Source organism: Larimichthys crocea, chromosome XII (genome assembly GCF_000972845.2).
Source record: "Larimichthys crocea isolate SSNF chromosome XII, L_crocea_2.0, whole genome shotgun sequence".
NCBI classification, from domain to species: Eukaryota; Metazoa; Chordata; class Actinopteri; family Sciaenidae; genus Larimichthys; species Larimichthys crocea.
The window spans coordinates 4,742,979-4,760,697 of NC_040022.1; the positions used below are offsets into that span (position 1 = coordinate 4,742,979).

The 17,719-nt window shown below is 39.4% G+C and overlaps 1 protein-coding gene across 1 annotated transcript; it reads left to right on the top strand.

The window, feature by feature from the left end:
• Positions 1-1,928: 1,928 nt before the first annotated feature.
• LOC104927162 (pyruvate dehydrogenase (acetyl-transferring) kinase isozyme 2, mitochondrial) lies at positions 1,929-10,625 on the top strand. The gene is made up of 11 exons (XM_010741182.3): positions 1,929-2,194; positions 3,505-3,646; positions 5,609-5,680; positions 5,770-5,957; positions 6,123-6,212; positions 7,207-7,284; positions 7,394-7,470; positions 7,583-7,681; positions 8,179-8,289; positions 8,447-8,560; positions 8,901-10,625. The coding sequence occupies exons 1-11, from the start codon at positions 2,065-2,067 to the stop codon at positions 9,042-9,044; spliced, it is 1,245 nt and encodes a 414-aa protein (XP_010739484.2). The 5' UTR covers positions 1,929-2,064; the 3' UTR covers positions 9,045-10,625.
• The last annotated feature ends 7,094 nt before the right edge of the window (positions 10,626-17,719 follow it).

Genomic DNA, 17,719 nt, shown 5'->3' on the forward strand with positions numbered 1-17,719 from the left:
GTTGTTCAGGGGCATGAGACGAGCGGATACGATGTTGTCCGGTGCCCACGTCGGCCCATATTTTAGATGGCGGGCGCGAGAACAGGACGCCGTTACACGAATCTGCGCCCATCCAGGCTGCCACAAAATGCACCGAACTGCATGAAACTCTGTGGGCCTATGTAATGGAGGTCTGGGTCAGGCCCCTAAAGTCCACTCTGTAGCAAAACTATCTAGAAAGCAACTAGCTCTACAGTGATGGGATTGGTGACAGGGACCAAAAAATCCAGAGCAAGGCTCCGGCGTATGACAAGTCAAATTTTCAGCTACCTCCCTCAAAGCATTGTCAATTTATTCCCAAAAAGGTGTCCAGAACGGGTGAACCTCTGACCTTTCCAAAGGGGGTACGGGGGTGAAAATAGGGGCCCCTGATCAGACCCTGCGTCCTGATACACCTACTCAGATTTCAGGCCTCCTGCCCAAAGCGCTGATGAGTTCTCACAACCAAACAGGTGTTTTTCAGCCTGACCTACTAGGCCTCGTTAAGTACAGAACGGCTGACCTCTGACCCTCCCGAAGGGCGCAACGGGTCTGAAACTCGAACACCGTGGTCGGACCATGCTCCCAATGCGCAGTGAGATTTCAGGCCCCATCTCAAGCGTTGGTGAGTTATCAGGGATATGGCTTGACCTTGGGGTCGCTTGAGGTGGCTCAGATATGTTCTGTGACTGTCAATTTACCAGTGTGACGGCATGCTTTTTAATAAAAACACACCTATCAAATATGTCAATTCGACTTTGATGTTTCTTCGACAACAACTGAACAAAACTCACATGGTAGTGTGCTGCATGGTGCTTTTGTGATCCTTTGAGCAGCCCAGAAAGCTTTCCATGAATAAAATTGTTACTGTATATGAATATATACACAGTACAGCTCCAGCGCAAACTGCACACAGGAATTTCATTTTCCTTCTCAAAGGTCGTTGATAACAAGCTCTGTCTAAAAACAGACATTATAAAAAGCACATTAAACAGAGAAGTGATTAACTTTTATTTTATCAGTCATATCAATGGTGACACACACAGTGTTTGTGCTGAAACGTTGATGATATTATTAAAAGAAATCTTTAACAACACGAGAAAAACACTTCCGGGCAGAGGGTCCTCGGTTGTCCAATCAGATTGTAGCTCGCAAATCGTCAGTGGACGAGCATCTGGGTAGTGTAGGCCTTTCCCTATCCAAAACACAGGAATAAAAGTTTATTTCTCAGGCTCGAAGGAGAAAAAAAAACATACTGAGGGCCACAACATGAAGCTATCTTATTGTTGAATTATCCAGTGACACTTTGGCGTGTTTGTGCTGAGAAACGTTGATGATATCAATAAAAGAAATCCTTGACATAGTGAGAAAAACAGTTCCGGGCAGCATATATATATAAATATATATATATTCTATCTGATAGATAGAGAGATAGAATCTATCTCTCTCTCGATCTGTATGTGTGTGTGTGTGTATGTATATATATTGACGGACAGACAGACTGACTTGACTGGCTGACTATATGTGTGTGTGTATATATATATATAGCGTAAATATAATACCGTATAAAAGGCACAGACTGACGATGTGGTTGATACAGACTACTCTGGCAGTTGTGTCCATGCGTTTATAGACCTTTTTCTATCTGTGTATTAGGTCTATTGTGAATATTTTAAAGCACATTCTAATTCAGCCTAACGTTGTTGTTAGGTCAGTCAGTGCACATGCAGTGATGTTTTTGCGGTAATATGATGACAGCACACTGTTTATCAGTCAGAGGAAACGTTACACGCACACTAACACGCCTCCTTGTTTACTATCTTCTACTTACTAAGTAGGTGGGATTCCTGGAATCCAATTCGCTGGCTGCCTTCCCACTGCGCTTTCCCATTGGCTGAGGTTGTCTCATAAGTAACAGTGTCATGTGCGGGGCTGCAGACTGTAAACGGCAGGCTTGAGTTCACGCATTATTAACGCCAGAGCGATTCACTCTGTCTTATGCTCGTGTTTTGTTTTGTTTCTGTTTTTTCTTTTTAGTTTTTGAGGATGACGAGTAAAATGAAGTTCGTTCGGTCTCTGATGAAGGCTGCAACTCTGGCCAACGTGCCCAAACACATCGATCACTTCTCCAAGTTCTCACCTTCTCCTCTGTCAATGAAGCAGTTCTTGGATTTCGGTGAGTGGGTTTCGTTTATGTTCACAAAGTGCCTGCACATTCTGATTATGTGCACACTCCATTCAATGAGTCTGCGGTGCAGTACATTGTCGCTGCAGAGATTCGTTCAGGGCGCAGGGAGGATGATGAAGGAGCAGTGCTCTCACCTCATCCCTGAAGAACAACAAGCTGTTAGTTCCTGCTGTGACCTCAGTGAAATCGTATTTATGATGTTGATGGTGGAAACATTGCTGTTGCTCATGTTTACGCAGTTGGACACTGACAGCAAATGATAACGACTTTTGTTAGGGACTGTACTAAAATTATTAGTGGTCAGGATTGTCATGGGTCTGAAAAGCTGTTGGATGAAGGCAAGGGTCTTTTTTTGACCCTGTATATTTTTTTTATTTCAGCTTTCATTGGCAGTCTACTTAATAGTTACGTAATACTCTATATCGAAAAGACATCTTTCATCTTTATCTTTATAGTACCATTATTAATTAAGGTGTACCTAACTATACCATATATTATTTTGACATATTGTGGGGATGTTGCTTCAGATTTTTTCACAGAAAAGCATTGATTATTCTGGGTTGGGTCGTGCTTCAGCTTATCCATACAGAGACTTATAAACATTGTTATTGATATAATCTGTCATAAACTCCTGAGACCCGAGCTTTAGTTTGGTGTGCATTTTTAATTTCTCCTAGCTATTTGGGATTAGTAGGACCTGATAAACATAAAAACAAAGCAAATAGTCGTTTTCACCAAAAGCTTCTCTGACCACTAGACGGCACAGTAAGTGTCCCTGAATGAGGGCAATAGGTCTAAGTTGAGCAAAATAAAGTATTATGGTGAAGGGAAGCCAAAATCTAATGTCCCAATATGAGGATGCACGGTCGCAGGAGGTTAGGACATGAACAGATTCAACAGTTATTTTTTAGTTTTTATATTTGCAAAATAAGTTCAGTTGTTTCCTGAATCTTTGCGTATTTTCATCTGTTAGGTATTTATGTAACGTTACATAAAAATTTGTCTAGGAGCTTATCGTTATTCCCGACTTGCCATTCAGGTACTGGTACCAGTTTAGCACCACTTGTTGTTGCATGACTGAAATTCCTTCCTTACTGGCCACTTGATAATAACTGAGCAGAATTTGATGATGGAACACTGTGAGATGCAGTTGAAAGCACATAACAAGTTATTGAGTGGACTTTGAGTTGAGAATATTTTGTCAAACCGGTAAAAATTTGTTTCTTGTTGTCTGTTGTGTTTGATTTTGTAAAGTTTTAACACAAAACTTCCAAATCCCGCCCTGTTCTGTTCTCTAGGTTCGACCAATGCCTGTGAGCGCACTTCGTTCGTCTTCCTTCGTCAGGAGCTTCCGGTCCGTCTGTCCAACATCATGAAGGAGATCAGTCTGCTGCCAGACCGGCTGCTGGTCACGCCCTCTGTCCAACTGGTCCAGAACTGGTGAGAGATGGACCACCGGAATGATTGACTTAATGGAATACCTGACTGGTGACTGATTTACTGGCTTGTTTACTGGCTGACCTTACATGTCGCTGCTGCCCTGCGAAGAACAACACGCTCGTGTAAAAACATTGTTCACATTATTTAAGCTGCGCACAAGACATGTTCAAAAAAACATAATTAATGACATTCAAAACAACTCAAGAGTGCATGTGACTTTCATGTTTTCACTTAAGGAGTCTGTAAGAGTTGCAATGTTATGAATCAAACTGCTATGAATAGCAGGCCAACACTTTGCTGTGGACCTGTGTACAGTTGTATAATCACAGAGTACATTACAGAGCAGGGGGAGGAGGCGGAGGAGGAGGAAGAGGGTGGGTGGCTGAACTTTGTCCCAGTTCCCTCTCTAACCTCCCCGCCTTTCTTCCTTCTCTTTTTTCCTGGTCCGCCTGCTTGTTGTTGAAGCTGGAGGGTACAGCGTGTCCGGAACAGCTGCCTCTCTGTTGAAAGACAAAGTGATAAACAAACTTGCAGCATCATTGACCAGAAAACAGTAACCGTTGAGGACACTGAAGCATCGTACTCAGTTAAATAAATGAGACATTTGAGATAAAATGAAAGTAGAGTTTTAAAAGCAGGACATGAACTGTTAAACTCTTGCTCACCCACAGGAAGGTGAACACACAAAGTAAAAAAACAAAATATTTTTGAGATTCTTAGAGCGAAGAAAGAAACCAGCCTCTGAGAGGACGGGTTGATATCTGGGATATGAGTATCTAGTGTTACTCACTTTAACTGTCCCTCCAAGACTAACACACTAAAAGAATTTTCCAGAATCCTCAAAGACTCTTGTAAACAGCTAAAATTAACGTATGTCCTTGTCTGTTTATAAAACATAATTATAAAAACATAAAAATAATATATCCTAAAGAACAGATACTTAAAGTCCATGTAAAGGTAATTCTGAGATTTCTTTCAAAACACATTAAATGTGTTGGAAAATAGTTGCTGAAAACATATGAAAAGACTTTGAACAATAGATTACTGAAATGTGGAGTTAGAGGTTCAAACAGTTTGTCTCCAGTTTTCAGTCCAGGATTTTAATGGGCAGTCCTGAAGGGTGGCTTGATGACACACTGAGGCCACCCCTGCACCCCTAACAGAGAACTTGCTCAGTGTATCAAAGTTAGTCATGTATTTTTCTGAACTTGTTTCAGCCGCTTTATTAAAATTGATTGAATTAATAAAACTTTTTAACAAATAAAAGTTTATTGTTAAACTGTAAAATATTACAAATACCACAATTGATAACCAAGTTTGAAGGATTGATTTGTCCGATATAACAATATCGCAATTCTTTCGCACTAATATTAGCCATTAGCCATCAGCTCCAAAAATCCAGTATCAGTCCAGCTAAGTAGCTCAGGATTCAAAGTTCTGTCTGTCTGTTTAGAGAGTCCGCAGCGTTCTGTCTGCCTGATGCAAATGACAGCAAGCGTCCACATGACTCAGATATGAGGTTCTCCCTGGGACAGCACTGGACATGTGATTAACAGAGTGGATCTGTATGCTGCTGTATGTCTTTAATAGGAAACAGCAAATGGGACTAACTGATTATCAGGCTGCTGCTCATGATTTGCTGGGAGGTGGCTTACCCCTCTCTGTCTCTCTCTCTCTCTCTATCTCTCACACACACACACACACACACACACACACATACACACACATGCATGTGCACACACTACATGTCAGGACTGGTGATGGATGGTAGTGTTTACATTTTCTTCTCTGTCTCCTCCTCCCTCGCTCTCTCTGTGTTTCTGTTTTGCTCGTCCTGTAGAATGTACTGGGATAATGTGTGTGTTTGTGTGTGTCTGTCTGCCATGCTTTAGCTACCACTATCTCTTGTGACATAAAATGTGCTGGATAATCACTGACTCTCTTGTATTTATGTACTGTCAGGTACGTCCAGAGCTTGATGGAGATCCTGGAGTTTCTGGACAAAAACCCAGACGACCAGAAAGTCCTCGAGACGTGAGTAACACACACAACAAGTGAAACTGCACACACTTTATATGTTGTCTAAGCTAACCTTCTTTAACCTTCTCTTCCACCAATCCCAGGTTTGTAGAGGTCTTAGAGGCCATCAGGAACCGGCACAACGACGTGGTCCCCACCATGGCTCAGGGAGTAATTGAATACAAAGATGCCTTTGGCAAGCAGGATGCCGTTACTGACCATAACATCCAGTACTTCCTGGACCGCTTCTATACCAGCCGCATCTCCATCCGCATGCTCATCAACCAGCACAGTGAGCCGCTCTCTCTCTTACACACACACACACAAAATACCAGGCTCTGCCTCCAACCAAACACACACTTGTATCAGCATGTTTATATTCACATAGGTATGCCCAGAAATCAATACCGTGGTGTAGTACTAGGATTAATGACTGATTTCCTCTTCTTTCTTGCAGCTCTGGTCTTCAATGGAAACATAAACCCCGCCCACCCCAACACCATTGGCTGTATTGACTCCACATGTGACGTGACGGAGGTTGCACGAGGTAAGAACAAATAGAGACGGGTGGTAATTAGGTTTACATCAGCTGACACAAGTTTGCTCGTCAGGAATAACGCTCTTCATTTTGTTTTCGTTACATTCTTTGACTTTCCGATCACAATAATCATTTTTATGTACTTTATTTGGTAGTTTGCAGCTTGATACAAGGTTGGGTTAACAAAGTGGTCCCTGAAAGTGCCAGGTTCAGTGCACATTAGTTGTTTTGTAATTGAATTCTTTGCTAATCTGGTTTCCAAATTTAGAGTATGTTGCACTCTGTGTCTGTAGAGAGACCCTAAATCAAATTTGAAGAATCGCGTGTTGCAGCTGGGTCCCTATAAACCTCCCGCTCACTGTAACCTTTGTATTGTGTATGCACCTCAAACCAAGCAGGATTTCAATGGCAGTTTTTCTCATTTGATTCAGTAAAAATGTATTTACGAACATGCACATTGTAAAGAAGACTATAAAATCAAATAATAAAGGTCTTTAAACTATTTTAAACTGCAGGCCTGGGCCATGATATCATCAAATACAAAAAAACAACAAAAAAATGCTGTTATGTGTAATCTGAAGTGTGCACTTGATAGGAGAATGTGGAGGTGACAGGCCACATACAAATGCACATGTTCATTTTTGTATTCAGGAAAGCAAGAATAATTTAAAATAAACTTATTTTTCACACTGCCATTTCAAAATTCCATAATGTATTTTCACAGTCTGTCACTTCAAGATAAATATCTCGGGTATCATTGCGCCTCTCTAAAAGAGGCGAACCCCTCACATTATCAAATGAAGCAGGTCGATAACTGGGACAGAGATGGCAGGCTGCTCATCCAGTTTGAGCCAGTGTTTGAACAGAAAGCACACTTATCAGCCGTAATGTTTATACTGTTGATAACCTTGTATTTATCACATCTGATTATCTTTATGTCTGTTTTATCATGTCCATACAGGGCAAAGAATACAGTTGTTTTTCCTCTCTGTCTCTCCTCTAGATGCCTATGAGAGCGCTAAGTTGCTGTGTGAGCAGTATTACCTCGGAGCACCGGAGCTGGAGCTGAGGCAAATGAATGGTGAGACACACCACACACAAAATACCGTGACAAAACACACACAGTTTGTTTTAATAATTTAAGTGTGTGTGTGTGCATAGATCATTGACTGTTTTCAATCCTCCCCTAGCCAACAACATCAGAGAGCCCATCCATATCTCATACATCCCATCTCACCTGTATCACATACTCTTTGAACTTTTCAAGGTATCTGATATCTGCCTTTTTATAAGAATGTAAATATCAACATAAATATGTGATGTTTTGGTCCCACTCTGCTGCCCAACAGCTGATAAACACCCTTCTTTCCTCTCTATAGAACGCAATGAGAGCAACCATTGAGACTCATGAGGCCAGCAGGACCCTGCCGCCCATTAAAGTCATGGTCGCCCTTGGTGGAGAGGACCTGTCAATCAAGGTGAGTTTGGCTCTATCAAAAGCGGAAATAACTATTGTTAAAGGTGCAGTGTGTCAAATTATAAGGGACTGAGCGATTTATATCTATGTCACAAGTTGAAAGAACACAAAAGGTTTTTTCTCAAACCAAGAATAGAAATTACTACTAAATACTTCTTTACTCTGAAAAAACACATTGATCCTTCAAGTACTAAATTTGGACAGAATTACGTTACACACAAACACTAAGGTGATTATGTGAGGATTGAAAAAGCTTTGGAAAGAAGTAGAACAAATGCTTTCTTTTCACCCCCATGAAATGGCGTGTTTTCACCTGTTGCCCTTTCCTTCAGCCGCTTAATTAGGTAACATAAACCCTATATTGTTTATAAGAGGTCATCCTGTCTATGTTTTATGGTAGCATGGTAGCAAATTTGAAAGTGAGATTTCAGAATGACTTTGTCCAGTGTTTGTTTTCGCCACTGTGTTAACCTCTCCATACTCTCTGTTCCTCTCTAGATGAGTGACAAAGGAGGTGGCGTTCCTTTCAGGAAGACAGAGCGTCTGTTCAGCTACATGTACTCCACAGCTCCCAGACCGTCCATAGAAGACAAACACAGAGCACCACTGGTAAGCAACTCACACACACACACACACACACACACACACACACACACACACACACACACACACACACACACACACATTTTAACACAATATTATTGCATGAGAAGAGCTAATCTGTGTATGTGTGTGTGTGTGTGTGTGCGCGTGTGTGTGTGTGCAGGCAGGATTTGGCTATGGCCTTCCCATCTCCCGTCTCTACACGCGCTATTTCCAGGGAGACTTACAGCTGTACTCTATGGAGGGTAGTGGCACTGACGCCGTCATACACCTGAAGGTAATACACACATACATACACTCACCATCATCATATAGCTTTATACATGAAGGCTGGCCTGATTGGCTAATAAGTTCAGGGCCCTGTTTTATAAATGAGGCTTAACTAATCTAAAACATGAATAAAACAAAATAAAAGTATCCAGTAAGTTAGCCAGCTACCTGAAATGTTCAAATGGAGTCACCTTAAAATGCCTTTAAATAGCTTACCTTGAAATATAGGCAATATAAATGGAGAGTCAAAACCGTAATTAGCCCATAATTGGCTAAAATGTCACAAATGACTGTTAAAAAACATGCAATAAGTCATCCCTGCATTAAAATTCTTTGTCTGTATCTAGGCGTTGTCTACAGACTCAGTGGAGAGGCTCCCAGTTTTTAACAAGACCGCTTTGCGTCACTACAAGCTGAGTTTGGAGGCAGATGATTGGTGCATTCCAACCAAGGAGCCGCTGGACCTGGCCATCTACCGCGCTGCAAAGTGATTCAGCACTAACATGATGACCCGACACAAACACTTACAAGCTGACCATAAAATGTCCTTTAAAGGCAGGGCATTGTGGGACCAGAACTACTGGGGGTGGATGGGAGCGCAGTCCCAATTGTCTGGGAACTTTCTTGATTGGAGCGAGCGTGTGGTATCTTCTTCCGCTTTTATGAGTGCCATAGATAAAGGACGGAAGGAATGAGGTTGACATTCTGAGTCAAGGTGGCGGGCAGTCGAAGTGGAGATGGAAAGAGGGAGTTAGATTGTAGCTATGAATGATTTGAAGAAAACACTTCATTGGGCAGGGCTATAAAAACCAGTAAAAACTGTGTTTAAAGAACTAAATAATTGTCCATTTATATGACAAATTGCTGGTACTGTGTATTAAATTGACAGCTTATAATACTAATAAACTGACAGCTCTTCTGTCTCTGATTGAGCTAATGTAAGCTTCACATATGTGCTGCTTTATAGCTTTAAATACGGGACTCTCAGATTCAGAACCTTACCAGTGACAAGATTAAAATAAAGACATGTTACTGGTTCAACTGGGACAATTTGACAACTGTTACACTCTCTGCCAACTGTCTGTCATTTGCACTCAACATTAGCTACCAGCTAGCTAGTAGCTTCTTGTCAGATTGATGTGTACATGTCTATGTACATAAACACAGTCTACTGTACTAGATAAAAATGATACAGATGCAGCATGCAGAGAGAATATTAACCACTGAGTAACGTCAGTCAGCTATAAATGGCAAAATTGTCTTTACTCCGTATGAGTCGGTGGTTGCTGATTGATTTAAGACAACGTTGAAGTAAGTTATGTTAAAATGTTCCAAACCTTGTCAACGTTGGAGCTTGGAGCATTTGCTTTGGAGCACAACAACAATGTTCTTTTTATGGTACTTTTTATGGCATCGGTTTACTTTGGAGCCGACATCATATCAGCAGCGAGATGTTCAGATGACACAAAGAGGCTGTGGAACGCTAGCCTGGAACAAAAAGCAATGTCTTCCAGTAAATTATTATAACCCTAACCTCACAGAGAAAAACATTTTTCACCCAAACGGTCAGTTGTGATTATTATTATTTTATTTTTTTTACTCTTTAGGGGGCTTAACAGGTTTGTGTGAATCAATGAATACTATGCACTTGTCTTGTCTTGAGCACATGAACTGTAAGTGAATCCTCTTTTTAATTCCTGTTTTGTGGCCTTTAAGATGCAGAACAATGTTTAGCTGTTCAGTTACTGATGGTGAACAAGGATTAAGGATTATTATGGTTAGGGTTTAGCAGGTACTGTAACACTGTCAAATAGTTATGTAAACGATCCTGACAGTAATGGTTATCCATTAACTAGCTTTACTAAAAGTGTGAAAGCAAACTGCAATGTGTGTATTTGACTGTGCATGTTATATTGTGACAACGGCACACAATGGCAATGTGTGCTCCGACACTGTGTTACTGTGTCACTTGAAACCTGTATTGTGTTGTATATTTGAACTGTTCATATTAGAGGACTTCTATTTTTTCTAAAGAAACATTTGGAAAATAAATCATCCTGAAATTCATTTCACTTATACTATTATTGGTTTATATAAGGTGTGATAAAAGTGTGTGTGTGTGTGTGTGTGTGTGTGTGTATGTGTGTGTGTGTGTGTGTGTGTGGGTGGGTGAAGTTGAGTGAACTAATTTCTGCTGATTCAGGGTTTCTGGCACCAGGTACCTTGTAGTCTTATTGACAGTCCGTGCATGACTGGCAGGCCATGAACTGTACAGAGACAAGTAATAGATCTGAATACTAACCAATCAGACATAGAGAGAGAGAGAGATAGTTATATAACACATTCATGGATGTACAATACTGTGTATGTATTTCTTTGTGTAGATAACCTAGAATAGCTCACATCAGTACCAGGGTCAATGCGGGGACTTTGGCCACTAGGCCAAATGCAGGGTGTGTTTGTTGGAACTTTAGTTATTGTGTGATACCTGGTTGTAGCTAAGGTGTTATTAGGTTGGGGGAAGACCTAAAGCAGGTAAACCAACATCTAGGATAATAAACTCAAGTGTCTGTACCGCAGGCACATTCAACATCTAATCTTATCTTATCTCAACAATACTCATGTATGTACGTTATAATATATTTTATATTGCAATTTTTATATATTTTATAATTATATTATATAATTACAAGTTCTAATAATAGGATAATAGAATTATACATTATTTATATAATAATCTAATATAATTAATACAATATATGCTTTTTTATACTTCTTATTTAAAATTAAATAAAAAAATAATGTGAGAATCATTGTTACTTATATTGTGATAACAACATAACAAAGAGTAATGTAAAGATGTACGTACAACATATTAGGTGTTGATTTGTAGTGAAAGTAAAAGTCAGGAAGTGTTACAATTGAATAACGACACATCAATGTCAACCATCTCGAACATGACAGAGTGTGTGTGCAATAAAGCAGCCTGACCCCGTTTACCCACCTGTGAGAGGGGAAAGGCCTTTCAGAGCTGTGAGACATGAGATGAAAGCATGACAAACAGGCAGTTTGCTGTTGGTCCACCTGTTGCCAGTCATGTTATTATTGGCTGAGCAGCGACACCATGTGGTGAGATTTACAAATGACCATTAGTACAGCTCTTTTTTATGTTTGCAGACATATTTGGTACATTTCATTTATATTCCTTCTGTATCAGGGAACAATGACATCATAGCACAGCTGGATACTCTGATAGTGACCCTCTTTTCTATTTTTACCGTTTACCTTTTCTATATCTATCGCCAACACACTTCCATGAATGACTTTTATTGCTGGTGTCGCTGATTTCCACATCACACTGACTCATGCATACTGCAAATGATGTGTTTTTGTGTGTGTCCACTAGAGGGTGTTGTAGGAGAATAATATTGCCCTGTTATGCTGTAAAATATGTTGTGAGGGTGCAAACTTCAAACGTACATACTGTTGCCATATCATCAGTTGATCCAGTCGTGCATTAAGTTAGTCTTGGTGGTGAAAATAAACTGTATTACTGTCAGACGTGTCTATTAACAACAAATAATATGATATATGAGACAACTGTCATCACACAGCACACGCTAGCTACAAACTGTTAGTGACCTTATAACGTGTAGTGCATTATAATGCATTCATGATGTTTTATGACTACACATAATTCTGATGCACTATATCATAAGACATTATCAACGTGACTCATACTTAAGTTTCCTTCCTTAATGTTTTTACTATTTATAAAGGTTGACTGATGGCTGGCTTATAACACATTGTGACTTACTATACTTACCTATACACACACCTCAACGATGAGCTGTAGTAAGAACTCATAGTGTGCTATTACAGTCTATGCAGTGTCATAAGTTATCATTGTAAACTGATGTACATATTGACGCATCTATAATAATGCATGCTTCATCATGCATCATTGTCATTCAGTATGAAAAGACAAAATACATTATGTTAAGTTTTATTTTCACTGTTGGATGGAAGTTTCTGCTGGGAGGGGCTGGCAGCTTCCTAAATGATGTGGTAATTGCTCTGACCTGCAAGTGTGCCAGAAAATGTGCTCAGAAACCCATAAAAAACAAAAAACAAAACAAAAAATACACAGGACACAGGTGAGAAATTTTGGCATAAGCTTTTAATGTTTTTATTAAGTTTTTAAAGTTTTCTCTTTAAACTGAATTTGTTTGCTTTTCCCAGTAGTTTGGTGATTTTTTTTTATCATTTATTATTCATTTGTTTTTTTTATTTATCCTATCAGTAAAGGAGAAGAGTTGCTCAGGTAAATCAGCATTCACAGTCAAACCTTCATACGTTTTAACAACAGAACTGTTTTTTTTTATAAGTCTCTTTTTCACAAATGCTGTTGAATTATTACAGTTTCACGTTTTTGTTCTTTACATGTTTCAAAAATAGAAAAGGTAAATAATAAACATTCCATTGAAATATATTTTATACAGTTCTTGATTCTTTTTTTTATTTTATTTTTCTCTCTCCAGTGTAGTGACAATAAAATTATATCCAGCATCAGTCTTTATAGAATAAACCCCGTTCATTAATGGAGGGAAGCCTCTCATCTTTCTATCTTTGTCATCCTTCTTTTTTCTCTGCCTCTTTCCAGTGGACACATGCCAACTATTTATACCTGTTGTGGGATCGTCAACTAACCATTTGAACAACTGACTAATCATTCAATCAATCAATCAATCAATCAATCAGTCAACATTGATATGAAATCCAGAGTGTTATCAAAATGAAGTGAATAGCTGCATCTGGACTTATGACATGTATTCTTCTGTTTATGAAAATCTGCAGTATTAGGAACACAAACATATAAATGACAACAAAAATGGAAATGAATGAAAATAACACATTGATTTGATGTGAACAGACAGGTAGAGGGGCAGGTGACAGGTAGGCAGCTTTCCATGACCTGAAAGCAGTGTCAGAATATTTTTAGGATATGTTCTGAAATGGTGAAAATGAACAATCACTGCAACGGATTTCCCAGAAGAGTGCAAAACCCTTGACAGTGGTGTTCAGAAGCTTCTGGAAAGCCATGATTGGACTCATGAAACTGAGCCCTGTTCTGCCTCCAGAGTGATTACATCACACAAAAATGCCAATATATGACAAGAAGCAGAAAGAATAAAATAAATATGAATGATTGATTAGGAATTTTTCAAACTTTTTATTTTTTATTTTTTAATCTTCTGACCTGACAGAGAAAGGAAGAACATTTTTGACAGAGGAGAGGCTTCCCTTCACATGGCCTTTTACAGTTAAGTTAAAGTCATCATTTTAAAGTTTCCCACGCATGCATTTAGAATTCATCTCCCAAAAACAGGATATAAAAACACAAGAACAAGGGATGCAAAACGAAGCTTCTTCCTCAAATAACTGAAGGAGGAGGAGGAGGACAAAGGGGAGGAGGAAGAGGGGGAAAGGTCGGAGAGAGAGAGAGAGAGAGAGAGAGGTGAGGAGCATGGGATGGAGAGGAGGAGAGGTTGCTGCGAGAAACGCAGACTGGAGTTTTAGAGTCCAACTTGCTCGCTATGAACTGAAACAAAACTACTTGTTGATCTGAACAATATAGGCTAGTAGAACTTGGTGAAATCAGTTAGATTTAGTAAATTTAACTGAATGACGGTTAATCATGATTTTAGGGTAACGTTACTCAGTTAGCTAGCTACGTAGGTTACCCAGACAGTGTAGGGTAGTAGAGCTAGGCCCAAAGCGACTAACCAAGGCAATTTGAACTTCAAGTCAACTAAGATACAGCTGAAAGTCAGGGAACCTTCAGTGAGGACTAGTCTATCTTGTCTTGTCTATCTTGGCCCAGGTTATCTAGTTGTAGCGTAGCTCCACTAACCTGTACTGTCTAGATAATCTAACTTGCCTAAAATTATAAAATGCAATGGAATGAATTAATTAAAACTTAATATTAGCCTATACTTTGGGTCTTAAATCGGGCTTAGTCCATTGAAAGTTTAGATGGTAAACAAACCACAAGTTTTGCATGCAAATATGCACATTTCATTTCACTGCACCCAAATCAGTGATGTGACACCAGACGTGTTCTTTCTGCTGTTAAACGAAAAATTCCAGCTGTGAAATAATTGATTTGGAGTGTGGCTGAATGTATAACGTGGATGGAAGTTTAATGAAACAACCATATCTGCCACATTTGATTCAACACCCGGTGATCAGATCGCTCCTGGTTTCTTAAAATACTTGCATAAGGGCCCCTTAAAACTCCAATCAGCATTAAAGAAGGGTGAGGGGTGTGACTGTGGGCAGCTCCTCTACATCTTGTCCTGATATGTTTGGTCGCTGTTTGGGGTTTCAAGTAAAGTTGCACTATTGGTTAGCTCAGCTGTCAGTCTTCTCACAGGGGCATGGCTTGGCTCAATCTGCACAGCATGCCTCTGTCTCTTACACATGTCATTTTGCAGACAAACACACACATTATTACGCACATTCATACGCATACATAACCGAAACAGAGCCCCTACAAAAATGCCTACAGCATTATTGCTCTGTTTTCACTACACTGCAGTGGAATAATCAAGATTTCTATTTGTCTTTCTAGAACCGTGCAGCCTTCTCCTACTGCCATATAAGTCTCTATTATATCATATTTACTGTAGGTTGGTGCCTTAAGCAACTTGCCTTAGGAAATGCATGGAGGGAGAAATGTGAGGGGTGGTGGGGTGCACTGCGGTGGATCCCATTGTGATGGAGGGCAGTACACATGTCCCATGAACCCTTGAAGCATTTCTTTTTTGTACATTTAAGCAGCAAACAAAACATCTTAAACAAACTTTGCTCTGACAGCTAATCTGAATGTGTTATAAGGTAATTTCTGCAGGACACCATGACTGAAGATGAACATTTTTCAACCTGTGAATAAATCATTTTGCATTTTTTCTACGTGTGCTTTCTTTGTTGAGCATTTGCAGCCTCTAGACACAACGTCACGACCTCCCCGCGTGTCAGACATATGTAATTGTGCACTTGTTGCGTGTACTTTCATGAGGACTACAGAATGAATGGGGACAGCAGAAAGCAGGAGAGTTTCTAGGTGGACCATCTGGGTTTTACTAAAATGTATGAATATGACTGTTGTCAACCAAGCCTTCATTACCTAACCCTAACCCCAACCCAAAGTCATCCGCTTCAGTTTTGGCCCTTGCCTTTTTCAGTCTCAGAAGACTCCAAACTTTACCCAATGCTAAATTACAGTTGTTTCTGTAAAACCCCTTACTACAGCCATTAGTGATAGAAAAAATTTAGTTGAATGAAGTTAATAAGTACAACTCTGATTTGCAATATTGTCTATCAACATTGTTGACTCAATCATGACTCAGTCTATTAAACTTTTTTCAACAGAAGTTTAAAAGTTATTGATTTTCTTTTTGACTTGAAATTCCTTCTGCATTGAGAGATGTATAACCAAATGTGACATATCTATAATCACCCCAAACCCAATCTAACCAATTGTTTTTCAAACAGCACAATGACATGAAGTCTGTAGCCCAACTGGTGCGTGCATAGGCTCTCTTTATGTTCACTGCATGCTTGAATACAAAAGCATTTATCAATGCATTGTTATAATCTTCATGATCATGATTCATCATAATTGCATGAGTTAAAATATTACAAAATATATCATATGTAAAGCAAATACTACAGTTTGAGCAAATAAAAAGATGCTGAAAGCAATATAAATTAACAATATGACACTGGCAGAAGTTGTGTTTACATTGATATAGCTACACTACAGTACAGATATGACATTTCTGAAGATGTATTTTATACCTTTAGGAAGACAAGTGATATAAAATATCAGAACTGATTCCTAAACTCATCACATACAGTACCACATCAAAAAAAAGAACAGCCTGGAAGCAATGAGATCTAATGCAGTGTGGAAGGACAGTGGGACACAGACCAAAATGAAGTCTACTTCCAGGCTTCAAGTAGTGTTGTAGGGATCCAGATTTACTTACTAAAGTCATCATAACGTTCATCTGAAACTATTATTTAAAACTTCAAACGTTCCTGAAAATACATACTGCAGCATCATCTCAGCAACATCTCAACATTCCACCTCTCAGATTTTTGATACAGTGTATTCCTGAGATAGGCCCTGTTTTCTAATTGATTTTTGGCTCCCTGCTATTAGTTAAGACTCCCCCAGAATGATACAGAGAATAGTGTGCATGTATGAAAAGCTAAAACGAAAAACAAATGAAAAACCCCCAAGACAAAACCCTTATTTTCTTCTGTGGAGTGTGATGACATACAGTTGTTTCGGACAGAGTGTAGATATCAAATGCACAATTTAGTCCAAATCAAACAAGCAGACGTGGGATTTATTCTGTTTCAGCCAGAGCTGTTGAAGTGGCAGATTAAGTTAATGTGGCTGCAAACATTGTAAATGCTACAATTCATGATTGAGTTTAAAAAAATTATTATGTCTGCTTTTCATAAACTGCATCACCTTAGACACAGTGAAGTCATAAAAAGGGGAATAGACTGCAGCTTGATTTTAAATATGAAGAAAAAAATGAGGTGAAACCATTTTGTCTTGCTCTGTAGAAAATTTTCTCAGGACGTCTGTTTGTGCCTAGCGCTGTCCAAATCAGCAATTCATCACATGCACAAAGGACCTTTTCTGCAGACCTCTGGAGTGTAGAACATCATACCCAGCATTTCAACCAAAACCTGCCTAGCTAAACTGTGTAAATCAACAGACCAAACACATCTTGAATAAACTGCCATGACCAACATTAAGAACCACTGAGAAAAAATCATTTGGGATGGGTTACAGGGTCAAGAATTTAAAGGATGTAGGTCTTAAGTTTTGTCCCCTCGAAGCCCGGCAATGTGATGATGGTTGAAACATCATGGGGCAGATGACAACAAATCATTTGAATTTAAACCCTCTGAGCAAACATGTCTGTCTGTCTATCAACACTGTGATATAGCAATGGTTTGCCAGAATAAACTCTTTTAGCTTGATAGCCCTTATATTAAGCATAAAGTACAGCTGATAAGCTGGACAGTTTTCATCAGATCTTTGTTTTCTTTATTTTGTTTTGAAAGAGACACAAAATTA